Raw genomic sequence first — 22,356 nt, forward strand, 5'->3', positions numbered from 1 at the left:
ATAGAGATAGAATACAATACAGTACATTTCAAATGCTAGGGGGAGGTATAAACAGTATTATAGGAATACTTTAAAGAGTGAACATGCTTGTAAAATTCGAATAGCTTTTTGTTTCTTCGAAGGCAATATTGAATGTAATGCTTCACTTCATTTTTAAATGCAAAAAACTTGCATTTATGAATGTTAAATTATATTTCCACAAATTTTCATCAACATTTCCAACAAGTACATTTTGCCAAAAAAAAAACAAAAAAAAAAACCACATAAGGGAAGTGTCAAAATAAATGAACATCTGTCTCATAACTGTCATAACCTGTTGGCTCCAGGTTGGAACGCAGCTGACGTGGCCACTTAAAAACCCAATAGGAGCTCGAGGGGGGCGGGGCTTACGCCGTAACACAGACACGTGTACAGGGAAGCAGGAAGTGAAGAGGCTCAGTTGGTGCCTGTAAACAGTAAGTACTATCACTATTCAATAACAAATACTCTATGCTGAGGTAAAAATGTCAAAGAATGAATGAAAACGAACCAAAAATCGGCTATTGCTGCGTTTACTTTCTGTTTTTGAAATGTTTGAATGTTTAAATGCAGCAGAAGTTCACGATAGTCTGTAGCAGATAAACTTTATTCGGCACTGCATTCACTTTATCATATCACACTAGATTGTTTAATAGTTGTTCTAACAGTTATCAAATAAAATATCAGTTTGTTCCGATGCTTTGGTGTTGATTTGAGCATAATGACAGGTGCTGCACTCACTCATAAGTTTACACATCTGACACTAGTCTAGATATATTGTATCGCTTACACTTTATTTTAAGAGGTCCGTGTTACAGTGTAATTATACATTTAAGTGCTGAGTAATATTTGTAATGTACTTAGTATAGGGTTAGGTTTGGTTTAGGGTTAGTTGCATGCAATTATGCATAAATTATAGTTAGTACTACATGTAACATGCATAACAAGGACACTAAAATAAAGTGTTACCATATTTATTGTAATTATATGTCATTAAGTGAATGTTAATTCTACATCCAAATAGTTAGAGTTAGGGCTTGTTTTAATCTCCAGTGCTTACAGGAATCCTGGATAAACAGGATTTGGTTCACACCCAACTCCGTGACGAATAAACTGCATCTGCATCGTCTCTTGTCTGTTTTTCGTTTGCACAGGCGTCATGCTTCCAGGCTTCAGTCCTGTGGTTCAGGCCCTGCTGGGGACCCTGTTCACCTGGGGCCTCACGGCAGCTGGAGCCGCTCTGGTCTTCGTGTTCTCTGGCAGACAGGTGAGCTGGGTCTCTAAAGAAACAAGCTTTCATTTAAAAAATGACATTTCTGTCATTATGTTCTCATGTCGTTCTTAATCTGATTCTGACCCAGACAGCAACATAGTGTCGGCCCAGATCTGATACGCGTTGAATCCGCATGTACCAGATGTGGCCCGGATCTGGGCCGACACTATGTTTCTGTCTGGGGAATGGCTTTCTTTTTTTTCGTGTAACACAGAAACAGGTATTTTTGAATAATGTACTAATCACTTTTATCCACTTTAGTGAAAAAACAGACAAACATTTATTTCATACTAACCCATAAATGTTTTTACTGGCATATAACCTGAGACTTACTAATGTAAATATTATAATTAAACTTTATTTGGAGTACTTCTTTATTGCACAATGCACATTTCTTATTATTAAGCCTAAAATGTGTTTTAATTAATAATAATAATCACTAATTATAATTATATCTCTGTATAATATCAGTCTTTGCATGCAAGATATTTAAAGTGTACCCTAAAAAAAAGTATACTTTCTTGCAATAGCTCCACTTTAGCACAATCAAGTAAATCTTTAGAAAACTAAAGTGCATTAAGTACAAAATGATTTGTTCCAATTTAGCAGATTTTAAGTATATATCAATTTAGTAGATCAAAAGTGCAATTGCAGGGTATTTTTATTAAGTACATAAATCTGTACATTTATTTGTAGAATGCTTAGCATGAAATGTATTTCAATCACATTTTGGTGTATTTATTTTTCACTAGAGCATATAATGAAATTTTGCTACTGTTTCTTTACTATATATATATATATATATATATTTAATTTAATTTAATTTATTTTTTTATTTAAAAAATAATTGTATTATTTAAATGAATATTATTTCATTTTTAATTAAATTTGTATTTTTTTAAAATCTTTTTTCTTTCCTCCTCTCAGAAGCGGATCTTGGACGGCAGTCTGGGATTTGCGGCAGGGGTAAGAGACCCGCAAACCTTATTTTTTTACTCTCATTCTTTGCTTTATGTCTCCATCATTTCTTCATCTTTTTGCCTTAAATTCTTTTGGTGTCACCATCACACATCTCTTTTTTCTTTTCACAATAAAACAGATAATTGATATTCGTTGGTAAGGGCAGGCAGGGGCATGTTTTCTTCAACAACAACAAAAAAGAGAAGAATAGATGTTATTTATCTGTGACCCAGAGTTAATTACACTGTCTCGTTTTGATTTTCCTGAATATCTAATGCAGCATCAGGTTTGCAGAACTCTTATTTCACAATTCATCTTTTGTGCTCGCCTGAAGGGCCGTGGAAAATTATCTTGCATTGAAAATGAAAAATATAATTTCCTTGACATTAAATATGCATGGTTTGTAGATTGTAATTTAAAATCCAGTAAACTAATAAAGTGAATAAATGTTTATTTTCTGCATGCATGTTCAAGACATTTGAGTCATATAATGAGAACTATAATGATGCTCAATCTTTAGTTTAAATGCAGTCTTGCGCAGTATTTTCCTCTTAAAGATTGAGACCTTTAAATATGATTGTACTTGATGACTGTTTGTCTTTTAAATCGCATATTGAGCTACAATACTGGAAAAGAAATTATTGTAGGAAATTATTACTTTGATAATTAAATTGATCAAAAGTGACAGTAAAGACCTTTATAATATAGAAAGATTTCTATTTTGTTTATCTGTTGTTCATAGAACTTTCTGTTCATCAAATAATCCTGGAAAAAAAAAATCTTTCACGGTTTCCACAAAAATATTAAGCAGCAAAATACTGTCAAATAAATGCAGCCTTGGATGCGCGCAAGAGATTTTATTCCATCCACCCATCCATCCATCCACCCATCCACCCATCCATCCACCCACTTATCCATCCACCCATCCATCCTCCTATCCACTCACCCATCCATCCATCCACCCATCCATCCACCCATCCACCCACCCATCCACCCACCCACTCATCCACCCATCCATCCTCCTATCCACTCACCCATCCATCCATCCACCCATCCACCCATCCATCCATCCACCCATCCACCCACCCACTCATCCACCCATCCATCCACCCATCAACCCATCCACCCATCCATCCATCCATCCACCCATCCACCCATCCATCCACCCACTTATCCATCCACCCATCCATCCTCCTATCCACTCACCCATCCATCCATCCACCCATCCACCCATCCATCCATCCATCCACCCACCCATCCACCCACCCACTCATCCACCCATCCATCCTCCTATCCACTCACCCATCCATCCATCCATCCATCCACCCATCCACCCATCCATCCATCCACCCATCCACCCACCCACTCATCCACCCATCCATCCATCCATCCACCCATCAACCCATCCACCCACCCATCCACCCATCCACCCATCCACCCATCCATCCACCCACCCACTTATCCATCCACCCATCCATCCTCCTATCCACTCACCCATCCATCCATCCACCCATCCATCCACCCACCCACTCATCCACCCATCCATCCTCCTATCCACTCACCCATCCATCCATCCACCCATCCATCCATCCACCCATCCACCCACCCAGTCATCCACCCATCCATCCATCCATCCACCCATCAACCCATCCACCCACCCACCCACTCATCCATCCATCCATCCATCCATCCATCCATCCATCCATCCATCCATCCATCCATCCATCCATCCATCCATCCATCCATCCATCCATCCATCCATCCATCCATCCATCCATCCATCCATCCATCCATCCACTCATCCACTCATCCATCCACTCATCCATCCATCCACCCACCCACTCATCCATCCATCCTCCCATCCACCCACCTATCCATCCACCCACCCATCCATCCTCCCATCCACCCACCCACCCACTCACCCACTCATCCATCCATCCATCCACCCACCCATCCAGACTCCGTTATCATCTTCATTATTATCATCATCCTCTTCTGGAGTCTGCTGTTGTCCCTATCGTCCATTAGTTTTGTGGTCTTGCTTTGCCTCAAGCAACTGTGTTCCTGTTAGATACACCACAGCATCTGGCATCATGACAATGCCATTATCAAATCCTCCTGAGGTCATTCTCTCTCTTCCTACAGTGGAGATATGGGAGGGCGAGGGCATCTGGACAGGCTGTTAGGGACTTTAAGAAACACTCAGGGGCTGTTAGTCTGATTTGTGTGGTCAATTATAACCATAGGGGGTGGGAGATGCTTTCAACAATAGTCGTCACCAGAAATTAATGTGTTTAGAGGAAGCATTTGTTCGGTCTAGTCTTTTTTTTCCACTGAAGATTAATGGCTGTAATTTCTGGAAGTAGCAGTCGGTGTGTGTGTATGTGTGTGTGTCAGTGCTTTCGCCTTTTTGTTAGACAGAAAGTGAAGAGTGACGTAAAAGTAATTAGGGATCGTGATGAAAAACAGTCCAGACTTGAACCTGAACCTAATGCTATGCCACAACACTGACAAAAGAGTCGATTTTTTAAGGGGTGGTTGATTATGATTTGACTTTTCTAACTTTAGTTAGTGTTTAATGTTGTTGTTTGAGCATAAACAACATCTGCAAAGTTACAACGCTCAAAGTTCAAAGCAAAGGGAGATATTTGCTTTTAAAGAAATCACTTTTTAAGGACTACAACAAACGGCTGGTAGAGACTACACCACATTCCTCCAGGGTTAGTGACATCACTAACCCTAAAATTTACATAAACCCTGCCCCCTGAACCAATTTATAGATTATCAAGACAGAATATGCTAATCAATGACTAGAAGATAACTCCACATACATAAATTCATCAAGTAACCATTCAGAAATGTTCTGTTGCTTCTACATGTTGTCACTTCTTCTTGAGTCTCTCCATCATTGTCTGACTCCGGTTTGAACATAAAAGACTAACAGTTTTTGAAATTTTCAGTGCATGTGTGTGTGAGGTAAAAGGACACAAGCTGTTGAAGCTCCGCCCCCTGTGCTGGGAGCAGCAGCTCATTTGCATTTAAAGGGACACACACAAAACGGTGCGTTTTTGCTCACCCTCAAAAAGTGACAACTTTAACATGCTATATAAAAATATCTGTGGGGTATTTTGAGCTAAAACTTCACACACACACTCTGGGAACATCAGAGACTTATTTTACATCTTGTGAAAAGGGCATTATACCACACCCTTTAAAAGCATTACAATAGTTGTTTCATCATGAGGTCCACTTATAGTGTAATTGAGGTTTCTTGCACCAAAAACTATTTAGTTTCATTCCACCATTTCCCCGAGCCTGTTTTATGTCCACTTTCAACTGTGATGTTTAGAAATAATGTGTCTTTTTGCATCCTCATTTTTACCTCATCATGACAAAAGTGATATCTTAATATTTTCTATGATTGTGTTAATAATGATAATTTCCTGACTGTGTTATTGTGCTGGTTTAGGTCAAGTTACTTTTATTTCTATAGCGCTTTATACAATACTTTGTTTCAAAGCAGCTTCACAGTAATAAACTGCAAAATACGACCAATGTTGCAAACTTCATAAAGATTTATTTTTGCCATTTTATATATATATATACAGTACCAGTCAAAAGTTTGGAAACACTACTATTTTTAATGCTTTTGCAAGAAGTCTCTTATGCTCATCAAGCCTGCAGTTAAAAAAACAAAAAAACAAACAAAAAAAAACAGTAATATTATGAAATATTATTACAATTTAAAATAATTGTTCTCTTTTTTAATATACTTTAAAATGTAATTTATTTTTGTGATGCAAAGCTGAATTTTCATTAGCAAGTACTCCAGTCTTTGGTGTCTTATGATCCTTCAGAAATCATTAGATCATTAATCATCCACAGGTGGGACGTTTGCCCATATATATTTAGAACAATAATATCTTAGTAAAAACCTAAAGTAATATTGACAAACTATATATCATTTGAAAGCTTACAATCTCTAGTTTTCATATTTGGTGGCTGTTTTTTTAAATAAATTACAGAGGAGCAGTAATTTATCAATTTGCAACAAGAATATTTCATATTCATTAGGCGTGTTTAGGCCTTTATTTTGAAATAGAAATAAACATGAAAAATCATGAAAGATTGGTAGAAACCTCAGTTTGTTTTCATGCCAAGAGTTCAAAAGATTAAATTTGATGAGAAAAAAAGGTCTGAAAATGTTTAGAATATAAAGAAAAATATTATGGATTCTCGATTTGTGATGCGGCACGCAGCGGCAGCGAGCTATAATGCACATAATATGTGCTCTTTTTATGTTTATTAGAGGTTGAAATCAAATAAAATACTGCCAAAACACCCATACTATTTCTGAATAGGATGTATACTTCATAAATTGTATGAAATTATGGAAATAAATGGTTCAGATCACTCAAAACATATATGAAAATGGAGACGCCCTTATATGGTCAGTAAGGAAGCTGGCTGTCCATCTAGTGAAAAAGTTTGGTACTGCGCCCAAATAAAATCTTACTGAAAGCTCATTTTTTGAGATATCAACCTAAAATTTGGAACACAACTTGTTTAGATTTTTGGCTTTAATTTTCTAGCAGTTTTAGAGTAAAATATATTTTGTAATATATATATTTTATATAAAATATTAATAATTATATTTTTACATTCTATATTTTCATAAACTCAAACTTATATAACTTTTTTTCTGTTTCACTTTCATAATTTATTTCACTTCAATAATCTGGCAAATGTCTTCTTAAAAACAAGACCAACCATATGTCTATATTCCAAAGCATTCTTGAACTACAACCATTTAAGTTTGTATAGTGATTTTTTTGTCTATGCGAAAAAAGGGGGGGTGACAGTTAAAGGGTTAAAAATAGTAGTGTTTCCAAACTTTTGACTGGTACTGTATATATATAAACGAGTAGCATACTAGTACGAGTAGCATACTAGTAGCATACATAAAAAATTATGAAATGTTCATATACGAATGATATACATTGCATTCATAAGCACAAGAAGTATGCTACTCGTATGTTTATTATATAATATGGATTTAAAAAATATATTTATTTTTTAAAAGAAATTTATATTTTTATGCATTAAATTGATCAAAAATGACTGTAAAGACACTTATAATGTTACAAAAGATTTCTATTTCAAATAAATGCTGTTCTTTTAAACTTTCTATTCAAAGAATCCACAAAAATATGAAGCAGCACAACTCTTTTCAACATTGATAATAATCAGAAATGTTTTGTAAGCAGCAAATCAGCACATTAGAATGATTTCTGAATGTATAAGTACAATTACTTATATTATATTATTTATTATTAAGTAGTGCAAATGGGTGTTTTGTAAAGAACATTTCTGAAATTTGCGTATGTTCACATAGGATCCTTTCATGTACGTCTTATTAAAGCAACACCAAATAACTTTTTGTACCTTAAAATAATGTTTCCAAAATCGTCTCAGTGGTTCATCAAGTCGTAACAGGGTGAAAGGCACTTCTGCATTCGCTTTACAGCCCTATATCCGCTATAACCGCACTATACAAGTTTTCCAGATCGGGTAGCGGATCTGTAGTTCGAATGAGACATAAGAAACTACAAATTTGACTTGCTTTACGGCAAGCTTTACAATTGTCATTATTTTGTTTTTCTTCGTTTCTGATGTCGCAATACATCATACTTTCATAAAATCATGCAACATACTCTACCTTGTCTGTGGACATCGATCATTCCAAAGCCGGTGTTGGATAAACAAATAGCGTGCGTGCGACAGTAGGCTGCGGGCGGCAATATTATTTACGACAGCTGTAATGGACAATTCCGCTTCCATCCTGTAGGGGGCCGAAGAGGAAAAGTTCTTTAGTGTTGCTTTAAATAAGGCCTGTGGTCTATTAGAAAGTGTGAAAGATTTTTTTTTTAAATGACAATTTACATTTAAAGGTTAAATTAAAAGTAGAAAGCTGGAGATGCTTGAAAGCAATGCACTGATAATTATTGAGTGCAGTGAAGGCGACTGTGTGTGTGTGTGTGTGTGTGTGTGTGTGTTTATATAGCAGACTTCCTGTTTTCTTTCCCCCAGACAGATTCAGTGTTGTGTAGGTCTGTATTAGGTGTTCGCTTTGAAAAACAAAAATATTAGTCGTAACTTGAAAATGCGCCTCCCACGTCTAATCATCATCAGCGTATCGAGCACTTCTGAGGGAAGGTGGACAGATTTAATTATACAGGATGTAGTCTAATGCTCTCCATCCCCGTCACTGAGCCCGATTACAAATCAATACTGGGCCGATGAGTTCAGAGAAGAGCCTGGGACGGGATGGCTTGAAACGTTGGATAAATACTGTGTGTGTGTGTGTGTGTGTGTGTGTGTGTGTTAGAGCTCAGACTGAGAGGAGAAGAAAGAATTCAATTACGGTTAAATTGGTAATAAAAACGTTAATGGCCAATTTGGATCTTAAATCTGATTTCAGTGCTCATTTCAATTCATACATTTTAATTATTCATTCAGTTTAATTGCTGTAATTACTAAACGTCTATAACAGGCACGTAGTGCTGAAACAAATCAATGATTTTATCATGACACCCTAAAAGTGGTCGGGCAGGCCAAAACCGTAAGTGAAACTTTGAGGGATGATAGTACACATCCTCGCCCCAATCGGCCTGATGGTGGCGCTACAGTGATCAAAAAGTATGTAATGAGCCATAACTCCTAAACCGATCGTCACAGGCTCAATGTATTATATTGATGGAATCCTTGGCTCAAGACAAACAAAATGCATGTCACGGATTCGATCGTCACCCTTGTGGCGTCATTTTCAGGTATAAGAAAAGACACTCCTATGTTAGCGCCTCTATTACAGTGTCTTGAGGAAATTAAGGCCTGGATGGCACTGAATTTCCTAAGTTTTAATGAAAATAAAACAGAAGTCATGCTGTTTACGCCGGGTGGCACTTATGAATCCTTACAGTTGGATCTTGGGGAATTGAATCCACTAGGGAAATCTTATGTTAAAAATGTAGGTGTTATTATGGACTGTGATTTTTAAATTGGATAAACAGATTAACTTGGTAGTTAAATCTAGTTTTTTCCAATTGAGACAACTCATCAGGGTGAAATCTGTCCTGTTTTTTATAGACTTTCAAAGACTTCTTCACATTTTTATCTCATCGCGTCTGGATTATTGTAATGGCCTCTATATAGGCATTAGTCAGGCCTCTCTCTCCAGACTGCAGAGGGTCCAGAATGCAGCAGCTCGCCTGTTGACGGGTACACGAAAGCGGGAACACATTACCCCTGTTCTCTCCTCTCTTCACTGGTTGCCTGTCCCGTTTTAGGATTAATTTTAAGATTTTGATGTTTGTTTTTAAATCTCTTAATGGTCTTGCACCTAAGTATCTGCCTGAACTGATCAAGCAGTATGCTCCGTCAAGAGCGCTTAGGTCTGCTGACCATTTGCTCTTAGTTGTCCCACGGGTAAAGCTGAAAAGCAGGGGTGAAAGAGCATTTGCAGTAGCAGGACCGAAGCTTTGGGACCGTTTGGGACCCTGTTGTTTTATTGCTTTTATTTCTGTGCTGTTGACTGTTTGTATCATTGATATAGGATATACTGTACGTGTACTGCACTTTGTTAAACACTTGCTGTTTTTAAAAAGTGCTTTATAAATAAACTTTGACTTTGACTTTATTTCGGATTTTTCGGGAAAAAAACACGTACTTTTCCAAACTAGTCCGAGGGTTTACGCCCGATTGGAACCAAACCAGTGTCTAAATATTCTGGATTCTGATTGTCAATAATTATCTAAAAAGATCGAAATTTGATTGACGTCTGCGATGGGACACCAAAACGTTCAGAGTGGGCGTGGCCACTTTTACTAAAACGGCTATCCCTCTTGAACGGGATGAGATAAACTCGGCTTGGTCTGTGGTCGCGTAAAAAGTTGTGGCGACTGGCAAAAAACGAAACACGAAAACGGCTATAGTTAAATTGGCATGCAGTGTCTTTGTCCAAAGTGCCACGATTGTCTACAAGGACATTTGTGTATCTCGAAAAACACGGCTGCCATCGGATAAATGAATTTCGAGCGGCTGTCAGACAAGGTGAACGGAGGCCGATCGGAACGAAACGAAACGAACTGACTCACGGCTCTAGAGGGGTACGCCTTCGCGCTTTTCAGGTATAAAGGATTGTATATCACGCGATTTTTCGTACATGCCCAAGACATTCAAACCATATGATAGAGCTCCTCATTCTGAGCAACTTTGCCTGTTGGACCGCCGCTGTCAATCGAATCATTTGTTAAATATTAGAGATTATTTAAAAAAAACTTTTTTTTTTGGCTCAACCTCGATAACTGATAAAAAGCTTTAAAACATATATTTCCTTAGTAAATTGTCTGTTTTGGCTGTAAATGGCTCAGTTTCCATCTATGATCTAGATGGTTACAGGTTTGCTAAATTAAACAGTAGCTTTTTACGCAGTGGCTTAAAGGCCTTAAAGCGCTTGTACCCTGTTAATTGTTGCTTGCAGCTATATTTATTATTAAATGTTTTTCAGCTTAACCTGCATACCTTCCAATTAAATTTTCTTTGGTGATTTTTAAATGGTTGATGTCACACAAATTGTAAAGGATTATTGGATTACATGCTTATATAGTGCGTACAGTCCAAAACTGGCAGATGTCATTTGAATTATAATTGTTTTTTGAAGAAAAAACAGGTCGCTCTAGTTGATTGTCTCTGCTGTAAATGTAACTTTGTGTTATGTTCTGTATTGGCTTTGTATTGTACTCTGCAAAATGAATGTGAAGCTGAAGCTGAATCTAATCTAATGTAATAGTTTGCATTTTAATTAGTTAGTTAGATATTAAAAAATATGTAAATATATATTAGATGGTGTCACTGGGTTCTTATGTTTGGTAATGTTGCTCAAAGTCACAATGTCCCTCAATATGGATGTGTGGACGCTAGTGCAGTGCTGAAATATTTCTGCTGGTAACACAGAGGTCCAAGATTCAAAAATATCTGAAAATAACAGAGACACACACACTGGGCGAGCGGCTCAACTGTGTGTGTGTGTGTGTGTGTGTGTGTGTGTGCATGTGTGGCTGCAGCAAACAGCACATTTTATTGATGGTGCATTAAGATGAGGAAAGAAAGATTCTCCACCTGAAGGCAGGCTAATTAATGAGTTTTCCTTCATTTTACAACATAGAAATGGGTTTTTCAAGAGGATTAAATTCTCCTTCAGCTGCAGAAAGATAATTAGGCTTTAGCTGTAGTTTCGTAATTGGACTGCACAACAATCAACTAAAAGTGCTTTTAGTAGTGGTTGTGAGTTTAATACAAATAGACAAATACACAGATGTGAACAAAGAAAAGAAGTCTTAAACAACTTTGTTTTACAGATAAGGATAAGTTGTGGTTCACTGCATTTGTGGACCTTTTTTTAATACCTTGATTTAAAAAATAATATATATTTTTTTTAATAATGATTCAGTGTTATTTAATGCCATTATAGTTTTTATTAATGTTTATGAATATTTCTAATTGGCATTTATTTTATATTTTCAGTTTCCATTTTATTTTAATTTCATAGTTTATGTAAAAAATAAAATAAATAAAAAAGCAGTTTTTTATTTCAGTTTTAGTTTTTATTTATTTCCAGGTAATAATTTTAGTGCTTCATCTTTGGCAACTAAATGTACAGTTTCTTACTGGGATAAAAAAGAAAAGAAAAAAAAGTGAATCCACTCTTTCGTAATGTGAGGATCACAAGGAAGTTATTTCAAAACATCTTGTAATCTTCAGAGTCTCTATCGTTTTGTTACTGGAGTAATCCTATTTCTCGTATTTATTTTTAGACATTATGCGCAAATCGATGGGCGGGGCCACAGAGCCGATGATGTAGAAGTAGGCGGTCCTTGGTCGCACTATGACATCATACTGAGGAAAAATCCGAAACGAGCTGTTTTGGCTGCTTGGTTTCAATAAAAGCTGTTTTTGAACCAACAAAACTTGCAGGAGTATTTTTAAAGTACGATGACCTCTTATAAGTCAAAAGATCAAGAAAAAACGAGCCCTTTAACTGAAAGCACAAGGTTCACCTTTATCTCTGAAGGACAGGCGTGCATCATTGCTCGGTTCCTGAGATTGCCTGTTTGTCTTGTAGTTGTGTTTCATCAGTCAGTCAATAGGCCTCTGAGCCCCTGTGCAATCACAGCGCCTGTAATGAGCCATTAACTGAGCAGGTATGTTCGTCTTTGTGCGGGAACATGTCTAGACACTCAACATTATTATGCCGACTTGTTCTTATTCAAAGCATTTCCTCTTGGGGAAAGAGGTGCACAAGAAAATGAAATGATTACCCCCTTCCAAAAAGAAAATAAATAGCACACCTTTTAGAGGTGTCAGAACCTCAGAGTTTAATTGACCTGAAATGCGCAGCTCAGTTGAGTTCATTATAGAAGAAGTCCTCGATTAACCTGCGTGTTTCACCCCTGATGTTAATAACAGCCTTGCCCTCAAAGGGAACAAAACGGATGTCAAATGGAGCAGGAAATTGAGGTTTTCCACAAGACATAATAATAATAATAATAATAATAACAACAATAATCGTAAAGTGCTGCTTTGGGTGCTAAGGAAATACAAGTGTAATTTCCAGAGACAGACAGCTTTCCATGAATGCTTTACCTATTTTGATCTTTATTTTATTTTTTTTGCCTTGTCCTAACAGAATAGACTATTCGGACAGGACTAGTTTAACATGGAGAGGTGGGGTAAAGTGATAATTACCAGAGCTTCTCAGTGATTTTAGTCCCGTCCGAATGTGCATCTCAGTAATCATCACGGACAATGTCAGTAAAGATTACGCCGACTTTTACCTTCAGTAAAAAGGGCTGGAAAAATGACCTCAGGTAACACTAATCCCGTGCGAATAGACCCGCTGTAAATATGTACATAAATATTTCGTAATTTCGTGTTTATAAGTACATGTAGTTTTCCGCGGTTTTTCAAGTATGGAGACGCTTGAAAGGGCATTCAGTTGCGTTCTAGACGCTGGGACGAGTCTGTGGCAAAACTCAAGTGTTTTACACACACCATTCAGAACAGAAAGAAGATTGAAAGCACTTGTTAGAGGCACGAAACATCTTTTAGCGTTAGGTAAAAGCCTATTACCAACACAATCCAATCTGAAGTTAATTAATACATCGTTTGACCGGACATAACTGTTTTATATGTAAGCAGTTTATATGTAAACTGTTTTATATCTCCGCTTCGCGTCGGAGTCCTGATCAGCCTGAAGGTGTTGTATTCGCTATAACAACCGCCTCGCTCTACATTATCCCGCTTATTACATGGCTACCTACCAAATAAATCAATAATTTCACACAAAATATTGATTTAAAAAGGAGTTTATTGATTTAAAAACGATTGTATTGCTTCCGCTAAAGAAAATAGTCTGTTCCGTCTCTACGGTTAGAATCCTGCGTCCATAGCAACGCTCTGTTTTTCATGGCAACGGTGTGTTATACTTATACATTCTACATTAGAATTCAACCAAGCCATGTAATATATATAATTATTACATGGCTTGGTTGAATTCCAATGTAGAATGCGGTGTGTTATTTCTTGATAATATAAGTATAACACACCGTTGCCATGATAAACAGAGCGTTGCTATGGACGCAGGATTCTAACCGAAGAGATGGAACGGACTAACTTCTTTAGCGAAAGCAATACAATCGTTTTTAAATCAATAAACTCCTTTTTAAATCAATATTTCGTGTCAAATTATTGATTTATTTGGTGGGTAGCCATGTAATAAGCGGGATAATGTAGAGCGAGGCGGTTGTTATGGCGAACACAACCCCTTCAGGCAGATTCAAGATCCGCTTCACGTCGGGGTCCCGATCAGCCTGTCGGGGTTGTCTTCGCTATAACAACCGCCTCGCTCTACATTATCCCTTACATATAGGTTATATGTGTTTGCGCACGTGATATCAGGATGCAACGTAATACACACATGACGACAGGAGGGTGACGGCGATGCGCAAATCGACTTAACGTTACCCCTCCCACTTCTGCTAGTTTTACTGAGATATCTTATCCCGTGCGAATTGGCCATTAATATTACAGACATCCTGTGGTAAAATTACATTACTCCATCTACCCTTGCAAAGTTAAGGCTTATTATTAATATTAGTCTTAATAGTTTAGTAATGTAGTTGCTAAATTAATGTAGTATTAGTTGTTTAGTAATGTAAATGCTGCACGATTAATCCAAACAAAACTAAAATCACAACACAACTTTTTTTTTTATTGACAGTGTAATATTGCAAAAGTAATGTTTTTTTATGTTGTTTAATTTGTTAATGTTTATAATATTTATTATTATTATTTATGAACATTGACACTGTTATTGAACTAAATTGAATAAACATTCAACTAAATTGAGCTGAATACTGACACTGCTCATAGATGAATTAAATCAGTTTCATAACTGAAGAATTTTACAACAATAAAACTTTTCCTGTTTATTGCTGAGAAGCTTATTTTGTATAATCTGCAGCGCTATATAAATAAATGTTACTTGACTTGAGTTGACTTATTTTATAGTCATATTTATATATAATCGCACAAATTTTGCCCAAATTGTACAAACAAGTACAGCAAACCTGCACAAATACAATATGCAGTAAGACTTTGATGGTTTGGTACATTAAGTAAGTGTGTAATATTAAACATTTGAACACTAATCAGATTATCTTAAAGTCATAGTAATCCTATTGTGCTGAAGGGTTTCTCCAGTTATTAATGTTTTGTTTTTCAGAACTGTGATGATAGCTTAATGATGAACCATTAATGATAATCTGAAAGATTTTTATTGTTTTATTGTTTATTTTTTTAGTACACAACTTCCCAGATGTGTTTGTTATGAACAAGAAGTTGCATTACAAATAAGAATTACGTCACTTTTCGTAATTACTTTTTTAACCCTTCAGGAATCTTTTTAAATGCAGATGTATTTGTAATGCCACACTTCTCCTCAAATCCTCTCGTCTTTCTCACCGTCTGTTTATGCAGGGCTGCTTTAAAACGTTTATAATGTTTGAAAAGCAAGGAAGCACAACTAACCACCACATACCTTAGTTTTTTTAATCTGGCGGAAAGCTTTCTTAATTATTCATCATGTTTTAAAGTGGACCTAATATGCTTTTTTTCACTGTTTCATCTTTCTTTAGTGTGTAATGTTGCTGTTTGAGAGTGAAAAAGCTTGCAAAGTTTCAAAGCACTAAGTTCTTCTCTATATCAGTGTCAGTGTTTCTGAACTCCTGAAACGCCTCCATTGTAGTCTTGAGTTTCTTCCGGGAATGAACACGTCACAATGTTCCTCATTTAAATAATTCATACGCAGAATAAAGGGGCGGGGCCTGGTTGAGTTAGTTAGTAGTGTGTTAAACTGGCGGTTATGGTAAGGGGTGGGACACGCTCAAAGCACTCGACCAATCAGAACACATGAACCAGCCGACCTATGATATCAGGACCTAAAGGAAGACACCGGCACTGTGTCTTACTCAGAGAGGTGATATTTTATTTCACACACACACACACACAAGAATAGCAGACAATGACTCACTCACTCAAACTCAGAGACAGAATCTCAAGGAAACATTGTAACAATGTAAAACAAAGCAAACACACCTACTTTTTCCTACACTGTGCTCTGATTGGTCGGCTGGTTCATGTGTAATGTTGCTGTTTGAGAGTGAAAAAGCTTGCAAAGTTTCAAAGCACTAAGTTCTTCTCTATATCAGTGTCAGTGTTTCTGAACTCCTGAAACGTCTCCATTGTAGTCTTGAGTTTCTTCCGGGAATGAACACGTCACAATGTTCCTCATTTAAATAATTCATACGCAGAATAAAGGGGCGGGGCCTGGTTGAGTTAGTTAGTAGTGTGTTAAACTGGCGGTTATGGTAAGGGGTGGGACACGCTCAAAGCACTCGACCAATCAGAACACATGAACCAGCCGACCAATCAGAGCACAGTGTAGGAAAAAGTAGGTGTGTTTGCTTTGTTTTACATTGTTACAATGTTTCCTTGAGATTCTGTCTCTGAGTTTGAGTGAGTGAGTCATTGTCTGCTATTCTTGTGTGTGTGTGTGTGTGAAATAAAATATCACCTCTCTGAGTAAGACACAGTGCCGGTGTCTTCCTTTAGGTCCTGATATCATCACCAGGGTGCCGACAGGACGAATGAACAAGTCTTTGATCATGATTTAGCCAAAAGTGTTGGACAGCATAGAAAAAAATGTGCTCTTTTCTGCTTGAGGGTTTTGTCATCACTTTTCAATCATGAATAATATAAGAGTCTTCTTATGCAAACTGGAGTTTGGAAGATTTGCATTCTGTATCGAATGTGTTTTAAGTTGATTTCATTGTCAGAGCACAAAATAAAAGCATAAAAAACATCATAATTCAACTATATCTTTGTGTCTCAGTAACATATGCATGCTGTGAGCATAAATATGATCTTTTTTTATTTCAAGTCACCTTTATTTATAAAGAGATTTTTACAAAACAGATTGTTTTAAAGCTGCTTTACTGAGATCACAGGAAAATAATGCAACAAAGATGTATTTCTGCTCTACAGCAGATCTAGAAGAAAATATCAGTTCTCATATAATGCAGGAGATCAATAATATTGCCCCAACTAAACAGTATTCGAGTAGTAAACATAACTTCAGAAATGTTTGTTGTTGCATACTCTTTCAAATACTATTGTAATAAGCTGTGTGCTATATTCCAGTTCTGTCACATTTACAAATCAGACATTATCATCTGAAGTGATTCATCAAAAGAAATCCAAATTGAAATTGAATGGCAAAAAGTTCAAAAGGAATGAAAAATAGATCTCACACTATCACACATTTATTTCTTCAGGATTCTGTTGCAGATGATAATGCCCCCCCCCCCCCCCCCCCCCCCCCCATGCCTTTTCCTCTCATCTAATATCCAGTCGGTCTCTTTGAAGAAGAGTTTGCACTTCCCTGTCAAACAGAAGCTTGATAATGCTGCATCTTCTCCTCTGATCACTGCGCTGCTCTTCTCCATTACCAACAGAGGCTTGTTTTAGCTTATCATTAGTGTGATTCTGACAATATTAAGACACATTTGTGAACAAAAAGTATGAAAAATCCAATTTAACCCTGTAAAGCCTTTATTTTTTTAAAGGGGTGGTATAAAGCCCTTTTCACAAGATGTAAAATAAGTTTTTATATAGCATGTTAAAGTTGTCAATTTTTGAGGGTGAGCAAAAACGCACCGTTTTTGTGTCTGTGTCTTTTAAATGCAAATGAGCCGCTGCTCTCGGCACAGGGGGCGGAGCTTTAAGAGCTCACACACACACATGCACTGAAGATTTCAAAAACGTTTAGCCTTTTATGTTCAAACCGGAGTCAGACAATGATGGAGAGACTCAAGAAGAAGTGACAACATGTAGAGGCAACAGGACATTTCTGAATGGTTAGATGATGAATTTATGAAGCTGATGTGTAGTTATCTTCTAGTCACTGATTAGCATATTCTGTCATGATAATCTATAAATTGTGTTCAGAGGGCGGGGTTTATGTAAATTTTAGGGTTGGTGATGTCACTAACCCGGGAGGAATGTGGTGTAGTCTCTACCAGCCGTTTGTTGTAGTCCTTAAAAAGCCATTTCTTTAAAAGCAAATATCTCCCTTTGCTTTGAGCTTTGAGCGCTGTAACTTTGCAGATGTTGTTTATGCTCAAACAGCAACATTACACACTAACTACAGTTAGAAAAGTCAAATCATAATCAACCACTCCTTAAAATGGAACAGTTCATTGTGACTTAAGATGAAAAAGTTTGCATGCATGTTTTATGTTTTGTGTCATATTCGATGCGTCAACCTTTTATGGCTCATATAGTATGAAATATTGGGAATGTGGAGAAAAAATAAAAGAGCTAAATTTCGCAATTTGCTGCAGATGCTGATATTTGTGTGGACAAAAATAAATTCTGATGCTTGTAATGTAAATCAATGAGATCTTTATAACAGTACAGCAGATACTTGAATAAAATGCATATAAATATCAATATCTGCCAATAATGTCTTAGTAAGTTGATATTTAAGTGCTTAGTTTATGATCAAAGCTCTGTAGTTTTAAAACATATAATGCATTGGAATACAATGATGAATAAGAGATGAACAAATAAACCTTCCTCAGAAGCCTGATCATCATATTTGAACTTGATTTTTCTAAAACATTAGGTATTGATAATCAAGTAAACCGAGTTGCTTCAGTCCAGTAAGTGTTCATCTTGAAATATTATTAACTATATAAAAGTTACTGTTATGTTTACTTTTTTTTTTTTTACTTTTTTTTTTTTTACATTTACACCCAAAGGCCTTTTACATGCTAGAAAGTCTAAACTATCAATCAGACGACAGAAGGACTGTGTGCGACAGGTTTATCAGCAAAGTTTTGATCATGTTAGAGGCCCTAGAAATTTGCATATCAAATATGATACAGTAGGCTTTATATAGGGTTAAACTAGCTGTGTTTTGCACATGACATTGAACAAAAATAAAGGTTCTTAAATATTGATGGTTCCAGGACAAACCTTTAACATCCATTCCATAAAAGACTCTTTATAGTGGAAAAAAGGGTTATTTAGCCCAAAAATGGTTCATTGCTCCTTTATTTTTAAGTGTAATTGTTGTGTTTTGGAGTGTAAGAGTGAGATGTGTTGTGTTTAACCGTGTCTCTCGGTCCTCAGGTCATGCTGGCGGCGTCCTATTGGTCCCTGCTGGCTCCTGCTATCGAGATGGCCGAGGAATCTGGGAAATATGGGGACTTTGCGTTCCTCCCGGTCGCTGTGGGGTTTACACTGGGAGCTCTGTTTGTGTACATTGCAGACCTGATGATGCCTGTTCTGGTGAGCTTTATTTGCAGAGCACTTCTCTGGTATAATCCGTTCCAATATACGGTAGAAACAATAATATTACTAGATTAGGTCAAGTCAAGTCACCTTCATTTATACAGCGTTTTTAACAATATAGACCGTTTCAAAGCAGCTTTACAGTGATAATAGGAAAATAAAGCAACAGAGATTGTTTTGGCTTTACAGCGGCTCTAGAATAAAGTTATTGTCCAGATAAAGTTAGTTTTGATTGATTCACTTCCGTTGCAACGATCATTAGTTATTAACTTGCACGACGCAGTTTTAACTGAAAACCCTTAATGCGCTCTGATTAAAAGTAGTGATTAGTTTCTGCAAATCTGAGAATCGGTTCTAAGCACAGAAATTGTTCACAGAAACCAGGTTGCATGAAGTTAAATGTTTTTGTTCAGTATGTATACAAGTGAACATTGCTTATTACTAATATATAAATTTGGTATATTGATAAGTTTGATAAATCTTTAGCTGCATTTGAACCTGTTTAATCTAGAGTTCAATTTATGTTAGGATTAATTTATTCTGTTTAATACCCTAATCAGTATTTGTACAGTAACTCATAACATGGATATGATGTTTAAAGCTGTAGTATTGACTGTTGAGAATGATATTGATGAAAATGATGGGTAGGTAATTGAGAAGCCGCACAGCATTTAGGAATCTGATCACTATTTTATATTATATATATGGATATTGATTCTGACAGCTAAACACAAGATATTGTTGATTTGACATCATACTGACTGCCCCGCACATATGCTTCAGTTGTGAACTTGTGACCTGTAAAAATATAATGCGGCTGGTGTAACAAAGCATCTTTCTTTATTAATGTGTAAATGTCATCTAAACTCTCTTGGCTCACAGATTAACAGCTTGTAGCTATCACACTATCATATATTATTCCATTATTAATATATCCGTGAACCCATTAGCCCCTGCTGTTGTTGAAACATCAGGATGAGAACTAGCTAGAATTTCCTCATTTCTTTTTCATTAAGCATGTGTACAAAAATTATAGTAGCAAGCTTGTCAGGTGGCCTTAACCTTAAAACCTAAAGTGATAGCGCAGGCACGCACACACACACTTTATTAATTAGGGATGTAGAATATGGTCATGGAGAATAAGGCATTAATATGTGCTTTATAAGTACTAATAAACAGCCAATATCCTAGTTATATGCATGTTAATAAGCAACTAGTTCATTGTGAGAAACAAATAGTCCTTTAAAATACAAAATTCATTTAGAAATACCAGATCTTTTAGGCATAATTTATCTTGTAACTGGTTCCAATCAAATGGAGCATTATAACTAAACGCCCGTTTAAGCCGGGGACACATTTAACGAGTGTAAGGCCGATTATTAATGTAGGCAAGGCAAGGCAAGTTTATTTATATAGCACATTTCATACACAATGGCAATTCAAAGTGCTTTACATAGAAGAAATTAAAATAATAAAAAGAAATAAGAATAATTAAAACAGTTTAGAAAAATAAAATAAAATACAGTACAGTACAAACAGTCGGACGAACAGCGGCACAGTGCTCATTCAGTAAATGCATAGCTAAACAGAAGTGTTTTGAGTCTGGATTTGAAAGTGACTACAGTAGGAGCACGTCTGATCTCCTCTGGAAGCTGGTTCCAGCATAATAGCTAAAAGCAGACTCGCCATGCTTAGAGTGAACCCTTGGTATTTCTAGCTGATATGATCCTAATGATCTGAGTGATCTGTTGGGTTTATATTCAGTGAGCATATCTGCAATGTATTGAGGTCCTAGGCCATTGAATGATTTGTATACCAGTAATAATACTTTAAAATCAATCCTAAATCTAACTGGGAGCCAGTGTAAAGACCTGAGGACTGGTGTGATATGTTCATATTTTCTGGTTCTGCTCAGAATCCTGGCAGCAGCGTTCTGTATGAGCTGCAACTGTCTTATGGTCTTTTTGGGAAGGCCAGTGAGGAGTCCATTACAATAATCCACCCTGCTGGTGATGAAAGCATGAACAAGTTTCTCTAAGTCTAGTCTGGAAACAAAGCATCTAATTCTTGCAATATTTTTATATCATCCATCCTTTTCACTTTTTCCTCTTCCTGTTCATTTCCTTTACTACATCTTTGAGATTTCCTTCCTTCCTTCATTTGTCGTCTTCTCTTTTTTCCTCTTCCTGTTCCATCCATCCATCCATCCATCCATCCTTTTCACTTTTCCCTCTTCCTGTTCATTTCCTTTACTCCATCTTTGATATTTCCTTCCTTTGTTGTCTTCTTTTTTTCCTCTTCCTGTTCCATCCATCCATCCATCCATCCATCCATCCATCCATCCATCCATCCATCCATCCATCCATCCATCCATCCATCCATCCATCCATCCATCCATCCATCCATCCATCCATCCATCCATCCATCCATCCATCCATCCATCCATCCAGGTCACTACGTAATGCTGGTGGAGGAAAACGTTTTCTGACTCGCTTCTCCAAAAGGCTCAGTAATACTCAGATCGGGTGACTATGCAGGCCTTGGGAGATCAACTTCACTTCCATGTTCATCAAACCATTCTGTCTCAAGTCTGCTGTGTGTATTAGAGCATTATCATCCTGATACACGGCACCCCCATATCTTTCAGCCATTAGGTGTACAAGGTCTTTCGCCTAAATTTTGGTCTTTCCATGTGGATCATTTTTATGATACAAAAACTTTTATGGAGTTTTTGCGTCATTTGGCTTGAAAATCCTTTTGGTTCCAGGGTGAACTGTTCCTTTAAACTGTGCTCTTAGCACATAGACAATGCTGGTTGAATATAGTGACACTGCAATCAGTTTGAAATACATGCGCAGGGTCTCCGGTCGAACCCCCTCCTCGTGTTTGGACAGCTGGTGTAGTCACTTTTACTGGCACTGTTGGCAAACACTTCGACCGAAAGAGCGTGAGATGATGCCAGCCCAGCAACCCCCAGTGAAGTAATTACCATGGCTCCGGTCCAAAGACACGTATCACACGCCGTTTATCCTCCCTCAACACACAACGCCATTTCCCACGTTCTCTATTGTTGCCCTGCTCCTCGTACCCAGGTTGTGTGACTGAACACCTGTCTAAAGGCCAAGCTGTCG

The 22,356-nt window shown here is 37.0% G+C and overlaps 1 protein-coding gene across 2 annotated transcripts in view; it reads left to right on the plus strand.

The window, feature by feature from the left end:
- Positions 1-331: 331 nt before the first annotated feature.
- The window catches only part of slc39a11 (solute carrier family 39, member 11), a 142,693-nt gene continuing 120,668 nt past the window's right edge, over positions 332-22,356 (plus strand). For both annotated transcript variants that reach the window (XM_084434994.1, XM_084434995.1), the window contains exons 1-4: positions 332-455; positions 1,173-1,285; positions 2,219-2,257; positions 19,064-19,222. In XM_084434994.1, coding sequence (XP_084291120.1) covers positions 1,178-1,285; positions 2,219-2,257; positions 19,064-19,222 — 306 coding nt within the window. In that variant the 5' untranslated portion in view covers positions 332-455; positions 1,173-1,177. The remainder of the gene's footprint in view (positions 456-1,172; positions 1,286-2,218; positions 2,258-19,063; positions 19,223-22,356) is intronic.

The sequence above is a fragment of the Rutilus rutilus genome, assembly GCF_951802725.1.
Source record: "Rutilus rutilus genome assembly, chromosome: 16".
Lineage (NCBI taxonomy): Eukaryota > Metazoa > Chordata > Actinopteri > Cypriniformes > Leuciscidae > Rutilus > Rutilus rutilus.